The sequence below is a fragment of the Cibotium barometz genome, chromosome 59 (assembly GCF_041138505.1).
Source record: "Cibotium barometz isolate CiBa-2024 chromosome 59, ASM4113850v1, whole genome shotgun sequence".
In the NCBI taxonomy this organism is placed as follows: domain Eukaryota; kingdom Viridiplantae; phylum Streptophyta; class Polypodiopsida; order Cyatheales; family Cibotiaceae; genus Cibotium; species Cibotium barometz.
In genome coordinates, this window is record NC_141104.1 from 30,311 (window position 1) to 38,781 (window position 8,471).

General features: G+C 44.4%; 1 protein-coding gene across 5 annotated transcripts; it reads left to right on the forward strand.

Moving 5' to 3' along the window:
• The first annotated feature begins 2,273 nt into the window (after positions 1-2,273).
• LOC147605338 (calcium-dependent protein kinase 4-like) lies at positions 2,274-8,157 on the forward strand. 5 transcript variants are annotated; one of them, XM_086793295.1, is made up of 5 exons: positions 2,274-6,666; positions 6,865-6,939; positions 7,044-7,211; positions 7,346-7,570; positions 7,676-8,157. In XM_086793295.1, exons 2-5 carry the CDS (start codon positions 6,904-6,906, stop codon positions 7,811-7,813), a joined length of 567 nt encoding a protein of 188 aa, XP_086649421.1. In that variant the 5' UTR covers positions 2,274-6,666; positions 6,865-6,903; the 3' UTR covers positions 7,814-8,157. The 5 variants fall into 5 exon arrangements, 3 of the variants coding, with proteins under 3 accessions (XP_086649421.1, XP_086649422.1, XP_086649423.1); XM_086793296.1 differs by having other exon boundaries at positions 2,274-6,939; XM_086793297.1 differs by lacking the exon at positions 6,865-6,939 and having other exon boundaries at positions 2,274-4,714.
• The last annotated feature ends 314 nt before the right edge of the window (positions 8,158-8,471 follow it).

Here is an 8,471-nt window from a genome sequence, read left to right on the forward strand (position 1 = left end):
CAAGAATTGTCCTTCTTTCTCCTAAGCAACACAGGTGCACCCCAAGGTGATTTACTTGGACGGATTTGGCCCATCCTCAAATAATCTGCGAGTTGTTTAGCCAACTCATCTTCCTCAGCTTGGCTCATCCTGTAAGGTGGAATATTGACAGGATGAGCACCAGGGATCAAGTCAATACGATGATCTACTGCCCGTTCAGGTGGTAAACCCGATGGCAGTTCCTTAGGAAATACATCTTGAAATGAATCAAGTATCTTCTGTAATTCTTTGCTTTCAAACACACTTAATTCATTTACATCCATGGAAGGGATGAGAAAAGAGAAAAGTGGAATCAATACACAATGGAAAGCGGTATACAAAGAAGAATTCATTATATTTCCAAAATCAATTGTATTTACAAGAGGTCCCTGAGAGGGATGAATACAATCACCTAAAATACTATACTTGGTGTCCCTACTATGCTGAAAAGAAAAACTATGACTAGACCAATCTATCTGGACTTCAAGAGTCTTAAACCACTCAATCCCTAATAACAAGTCTACATTTTCCAGATGCATAACATAGCATTCCAGAGTATCTTTGTAGTCCTGAATCTGGATTGGAAGCATCTCCACCTTGCGATCCGAAACTTGTCTGCCCGCAGGTAGACGTACCTCATAGGTATGGTCGCTGAGTGTTGTATCAAGACTCAATTTCTGCACAAGTTTGTAGTTAACAAAATTATGCGAACTGCCAGGATCTAAAAGAATGTGAATTTTATGGCCCTTCACTTCTCCATAAACTCGGAGAAGATCATGCATGCCAAATATCTTAGAATTGAACAGACAATCAGAACAAGTACTAGGGCGAGAAAGTACAGTAATTGACGTACCTGTCAAAGACAACTGGTTAGCTGCCTTTGGCTTGGGTCCTGCGTTTGACTTGGTACCCTTTTGCTTCGGGCACTCGTTACGCATGTGTCCTTTTTCTTCGCAGATAAAACAATGTCCTTCCTTCTTGAGCTTTAAAGCCCTAAGGAGTCGTTTTTTCTTCGCTGGTGTCGAACTTGAATTCTTCGAAGGTTGGACTGAAGACTTTCCTTCTGTCTTGTTAGCCATAGGTGCAGAGAACTTCCTTTTATGCTTGTTCCCCTGCTCGGTAACGGGTTTCGACTTGGAAGAGACCATCGTCTCGTCATAGATACGAGCTGAATGAATGGCCTCATCCAAAGTTTTACATTTGTTATTTTTAACCTGTAATCGGTACGAGTCTGGTAAACCAGCTACGAAAAACCCCAAGAGAGTAGTGGGATCCATCTTTGTAGCTTTCATCTACAAGTCACGAAACTTTTGGAGGTAGACCTCATAAGTGAGGTGCTGCGAGGTCATGTTCAAAGCTGAAAACCGGGCAACAACATCGTAATCATCCTCTTTCTTGAGGAATTCTTTCTTGAAAACGTCTTCAAATTGTGTCCAAGTCGTTGGCTTAGGGTTGAGTTTCTTCCACCAAAGCAAAGCTTTGCCAGACAGGAAATCTGCTGCTAACTGGATCTTCTTTCCATCATCATATGGATGAAACTGAAAGTGAACTCGCCACTTATGTAGCCACGTGTCCACGATCTCCTTGGTTCGCTGCTTTTGCTCGCCCCCGAACGGTTCCGGAGTAATGTTGGGGCCTAAAGCTGAAGCCAAGGTATCCATACCCGAGAAAGTAGAGAGGGTATAGTGGTCAATAGAGCGATGGAGTTCTGCAAAGCTTGCATCTGAGCTGCGATTTGTGCGTGACGTTCCGTCGAAGAAGCTTCGAGAGCTACTTTGAACTCTTGGAAATCTGATTTTGACACAAAATCGTCAAAAAGATCGGCATCGGTACCTTCCGTAGCCGGCAAGCCTTCGCGTTCCACGAGGGGCTCCAACTCAGATTCTTGGGTCGACATCGTGAAGAGGGTACGTGGAGAGAAAATTTGATCTTTGCACAATGAAAGTGCGAGCGAACTCGAGCTTGAAAACTTGAGAACTTCAGAGATGTGTGGCAAGAAGCCCACTTGAGGGGGTTTATAAAGGTTTCCCAAAAGCCAAAAAAATCTCCAAAAGCTAGGCTTAGCTTTTGCTTGAGCTTTTGTGTTTTTTTTTTCTTGAATAAATATATATATATATATTAATATATATATATATATGGATATATATATTCTATAGTCTTTAAAAAAAAATAAACACCTTGAAACCTTGGAGAGGAGAGGACTTTTAAACCTTTTAAAAAAGAAAAAAATTTAAACTCCCAAAAAAAAAACGAAAGCACTAAAAAAAACCGAATGCTTTCCTTGTGTTTTTTTTTTCGCTTCCCTCCTGGATTAGTCCGTCGGTGAGCTGCCGGCGCTTGGATTAGCTGCCGGTTGGAGTTGCCGTCGCCAGCTGCTGACGTCGCCTGCCGGGCGCCTGCGTGTCCTGTCGGCGCTGCCTTCGCGCAGGTGACCGTGGCTACCTGCCTGCGCCAGCCTGCCTGTCCGCGCTGCACACAGCGTGGCCGCCTGCGCCTAGGCATGGCCGTTTGCCTGCGCTGTGCTACGCTGAACTAGCCACCTGACTACGTGTCGCCTGAGCACTGGTCTTGCACACGTTCGTGTGCGCATGCGTATACTTGGCCGACTGCACTTGCCAGCCTGCGCACCAGCGCCTGTATACGTGCACCGGAGCCGGCGACCTTTTCTCTCTCTCTCTCTCTCTCGTTCGCCAAAAAACAACGAAAAGCAAACATGCGTTTTTTTTTCTGTTTCTCTCCCTGCAGTTCATGCATATGACTGCACACACAAACATGCCTCTTCTTTGCAAAGCAATCAACCCTACTTAGACTACCACCTCCCATCAACATGGGTGTCTTTGATGAAGAAAAAACACATACTATTCTGAAATCTGCAGTATGCACAGAAAAAACAGCAAGCTTTTTTAACACATACCGTTCTTTGACCTCTTCTTCTCTACCTACCGACTTGCTCGTTCACGAGGTATGCTCTGATACCACTGTCAAATCCCCACGGATCCCCTCGTGATCGATCTTGGTTCGAAACTCGAATCCTGCAAACAAACGAACAACAAACAACAAAGGGGGTGCAGGCCTGACTCACCTCCCAACCATGACAGCCGTGGGCAAGCCCACAGTCTTGGCTGTCCCCACCGAGCCACGAGCCGAGCTAACTAGGATGACGTACCGACCAATCTCCTCCTCGCGACGTCCCATACCGCCACGAAGCTGCCCTCGCGAGCCTCGAGACTGCTGTCGGTCTCGGCTGCATAAAGCAGGTGCACGTCTGCACTAGATCCAGGCTCCAGGACCATAGAGCTCTCACAAACTCGCAAGACTCTCTATAATACAATAACTAACCTTGGCCACCCTTTTATAGGCTCTTGGCTGGTCATCGGGCGTCCACACTTGGCCACCCGCCCGTCCATATTTGGGTGCCCGCCCGTTAGTATTTCCCTAACTCAGCTCGTCAATCAGCTTGCCTAGTTCCAAGCTTCCCCAAGCCTTGAAACTAGTCTTGCATGCGTATAGCACACGGTAGATACACACTGTGCACATGACAGGGCCAGTGGCAGCAGTCTCTCCGCTGGTTTTTCTCAGAGGTCCCCCTCACAGGTAGAGGCTTCCTACTGATGAGGAGCTTACGCCGAGTATGGCAGAGATTAGCAGGTGGACTCATTCGAGCCCCGCCTCGCTGTAGAGAGGAGTTCGAGCGTCAGCCTCTCTTATGGCATCCAGAGATCCGAGACGCAGAGGGGCTCATGCTAAGAGAGCGAATTCATATCGCCTGGGCCCAGTGGGATAGTGGACCAACCAGCTCTTTTGGTCGATGGTGCAGCCTTCCAGAGGGGGCAGAAGAGAGATTGGCAACCATCTCCCACATTCAAGGCACAGGGCAGAGGATGCGAGAGATCGACGCAGCCATCCCAGATTCGTGGTGGGCAGCACTGCAGATCTGGACCGACGGCACTTGGCTTGGTCAGTTCTCTAGGACTGGGGTCCCCCTGCGGGTTATGCTCAGACGGGAGAGGGACAGTGCGAGCTTCTACAGGGTGGGACCGGGTGGACTCCTGCAGCTCTTATCCACGTCAGATCCAGAGATGGATGGAGGCTTGGATTCTCTGCATTGGCAGATGGTCAGGATAGTTGGTCGCTTGGGCAAGGAGTGGTGCATCGATCCCCCCAGCATCACTGAGCAAGAAGCCCTCCGATGGTGCCTATGGCTCTGGGAGGGGCGGCCCCTTCGAGAGGTGCAGTGGGATCCTGGAGAGTGGTTCTGGTCCTCCCGAGCGTGTGGAGGAGGTGCCTTTCTTCTTGTACACGACACGGATAGGGCGGAGACTACAGCTCGAGACCACAGAGGGGACCCCCTCGTGCGAGAGGCACTGGATCGCACAGCAAGTTCCCCAGGAGGTGAGGTCCAGATTTTGGCCACGTCTCTGGACCAGCCTTCGACTCCGGAAGATATCATACTTGTTCTGGCTCGTCGCGCAGGGGGGACTACCCATTGGCCCCTGGCTGGAGCAAATGAGGATGGACGGATGTTGTCGGTGTTGCTCCGAGGGTGTACTTGAGACGAGACCTCACTGTCTCTGGAGCTGCTGGAGTGCACAGAGAACCTGGCTGGGAGCCCTTCGGATCATGGCTCGGTTGCAGCACTTGCAGCGCGACTTCACCTGGGGCATGGCCGCTTGGTTGACAGAGGGAGCCCATCATAGTAGGTAGTCTTTGCTATGTATGGTAGAGTTGATGTTTATATAGCGTTGTGGGCAACGTCCATTTTTTAGAAGTGCATTTTGTGTTTACCTTTTTCTTTATAAATTTGGAGATTTGTGACATTCATGCTTGTACATACCTGCTTACCTACACTTGTAAATAGGCATAGTCAGATAAACAAAATCACAAGCAAAAAACACATGTAGAAGCAGAAGCAGAGGCAGAGGCAGAAGCAGAAGCAGAAGCAGAACTCTGACGTTTAAGCATAAGCAAAAAACGCATGAATACAAACATATGTAATATTTATATATGGTTATAATCAAAAGAAATCTAAATAGTGTATACATGCAATTACAAATGTAAATAAATAAATAAATAAATAAATAAATACAAATATAAATATACTGCAAAAGAAATAAATATGTGAACAAATAGAACGTCATAATAGGGGTTAATGCAAAATGCAGATATAAAGGCAAATATGTGCATGCTGCTTTGATATATAGATAGGACGGAGGCATTGAAATTTAAGGGGTAACATAGATCAGACGAAGCTCTTGTACTTTGAGTTTGAATATGGCATTGAGTATTTGATGTGAACAAATATACTATAATAATAGTATTAATGCAAATGCTGATATAAATGTTAACATGTGCATGCTATCTGATATATACATAGGCCAGAGGGTTTGGTAAGATGGATCGGATGAAGCTCTTGTACTTGAATATTTCATTGACATAAACCTTAGCACCTACACTGCAGTTTTTTGTAACTACAGTAGATGCCTCATGCGAGGAGATATAAGCGGTTTGGGCGGGTGCAGATAAACATGAAGAGGGCGCACATGTGTAGAGATTCATCTGCATTTGGTTCATATGTTCTTCTGGCATTTGCTATATACTGTTCTGGCGTGCAGAAGCTGGTTTTGGGAGAAATGTTTTGTTTGTCGAGCTTGAATGTTAACACAGCTTCCCTAGGGAGATCTGGGTTCCTTTTGTGTATCTTGTATTGACTCTATAATCTTTCATTTAACCATGTTTCTAACACTACAATGTTCATATCTCTAGAGCTTCCTGGCTTGTGATATGTGCCTAGTTTTGGTCTTTGATGATGTTAGCAGGGGTGCCATAATATCTAAATCTATCCAGTGCTTACTGAAGTTTACCATTTTTGGGTTTTGCGAGTGGCCCCTTGTGAAATGAATGCTCACATATCCTGTTTGTTTCATTAAGTTTGGGAATAAATCTACAATTTCCATTGATCTATCTTTTGGCTGCATTAGCAGACATACAAGTCTCTCTCCATATTTCTCAAAATCTTTTTAGGTGGGTCATTGGTTCTTTTGATGCACTTTGAGCAAGTGATGAATATTTTGAAATATTTTGGTCATTGGTTCTTTTGCTGCATTTTGAAGTGACGAATATTTTTGTTGGATGATTGTAAGGATTATGTTAGTTCTATTCTCGTGTAGTACTATAAATTGAGTCTCATCACATTGATCTGTGTTATCACATGAATACTGAAGTGGATGTATCATGTATCTTTAAGCATCTTAATATGACCTTTAGGTGCTGCTGCGAAAGTAGGATGCCATGGCTTTAGTCCGACAAATGAAAGTTTTGTGAGTGCTCATCGAGTAAATCCTTCTTGGTGATTCGAATCATAATGCTAAGATTGGGAATAGGCCTCTATGCTCGCGCATGTACACACCTGTGCGTGTGCGCACGCGTGCATGTATATATATCCCATGTGAGTTTTTAATGCTTCGAAATTTTTCTTTTGGTCAGAGACAGAGCATCAGATCTTTGAACAAGTTGGAGATCTGGACTTTGAATCAGATCCATGGCCTGTTATTTCTGAGAGTGCAAAAGACCTGATCAGGAGGATGCTTATTAGAAATCCTGAGAAGAGATACACAGCCCATCAAGTTCTATGTAGCATGGTTTCTATTTGTAATTCATTTCCTCCTCCTCCTTCCCCTTGTCCTCTTCCTTCTCCTCTCCCCCCCCCCTCTGTGTGTCCTGCTTGTCTCGTTCCTTATTGTTTTCCTCCTCTTTTCCCTTTCCCACTGCTCCTTCCCCCCCCAACCCACACACACACACACGCCTCTGTTGTCCTTCCCTTTTGATTTCTGACAGCTACCTTTGCAGCCTTTTGTAAAGCTGGATCCTTGAAGGCAAAGGGTGTTCATGCCTTGCCAGGTCATCCTTGGATTAGAGAAGAGGGTGTGGCTCCAGACAGGCCCATAGACTCAGCAGTATAAATAGAATTTCGTTTCTTCCTTGCAAGGATTGGTCTGGTGTTCATATTATTTCCTCTGAAAGTGCAGGTCATAGCTGAGAGACTATCAGAAGAGGAAATTGCTGGATTGAAAGAGATGTTTAAAATGATTGACACTGATAACAGTGGTGCAATTACATTTGATGAGCTGAAAAATGGTTTAAGAAGACTCGGTTCTGTTCTTAGAGACACTGAAATCCAAGCCCTCATGGAAGCTGTGAGTAAATTTCTTTGAGATTTTTCAAGTTTTCTCAGCTGTATCAATTCTAACATGTATGTGGTATGCCTACCTTGATTTTTGCATGAATTTGTGCAAGAAGATTATGATGTGGGGAACCTTTCTTTTTGGAGGCTGATGTGGACAATAATGGCACTATAGACTATAAAGAATTTATTGCAGCAACTCTTAATCTTAACAAGATAGAACGTGAGGAGAATCTGTTTGCTGCCTTTTCATATTTTGACAAGGATGGTAGTGGATATATCACGGTGGATGAAGTACAGCAAGCCTGCCTGGAACACAATATGGGGGACGTGCGCATTGATGAGATGATACGGGAAGTGGATCAAGACAATGTAAGTCATTCTAGTTAAGTTAAATTCTTCAATCGTACATTGAGGGGTAAATCGTGTATGGTTTTTATGAGTTATGTATAAAAAGGCTTCATTTTCTTCTTGCAGGATGGTCGCATTGATTGCAATGAATTTGTTACCATGATGCGAAAGGGTAATGGTGGGCTAGGGAGGAGGACCATGCGTAATAGCTTGAATGCAAGCTTGAGGGATGGAGGTTTAAGGGATGCCTTGATGATTGGCTAATTTCGCTCAGCGGAAATTAAATTAAGTAGTTGTGGAGCTGAAGGTAGCATACCACAGTGCTCTCATTCCATGCTTGTGAGATCGATATTCATTTTTATTTGAATTGAGAGAGATTTTCTTCAAATTCGCATGCAACAGATGCAGGGCAAAAAGCAATACAAAAGCATGGTCCACATGCTTTTGTGGGCTGCACACAAACTTGTCTGCAGTATATATATGTCATCTCGTTTCATCCTACTTTTTGAAGTGCATTAACTCATGGCCAGAAGTTTACAGCAAGCATGAAATGAGAGTGTGTAGTCAACACTTAGAGCACTCCAGAGATTGGAAGAGCATATAGATGATCCAAGAAGTTTCTCCTTGATATTTTGTATACCATTAGGGCCAAAAACGTCTCAAAATGGGCTGTGTAAGGAATTCGCTAACTTGCTAATTAGTAGAACATTGACGGTCAAAATGGTTTCAAATTTGGCCGTTTTGGATATTTAAAGCGTATCTATGTGATTGAACACGTATCTAAGTACATATTTTAAAATCTAAAAAAATATATCGTTTTCATGCTACTCTTTAATGGCTCGTCTCGAAATTTGTCCTCTTTTAGTGACTTCGTGGGCAAATACTTATTTCTCTTACTTTTGAATGACCATTTCCTCCGAAC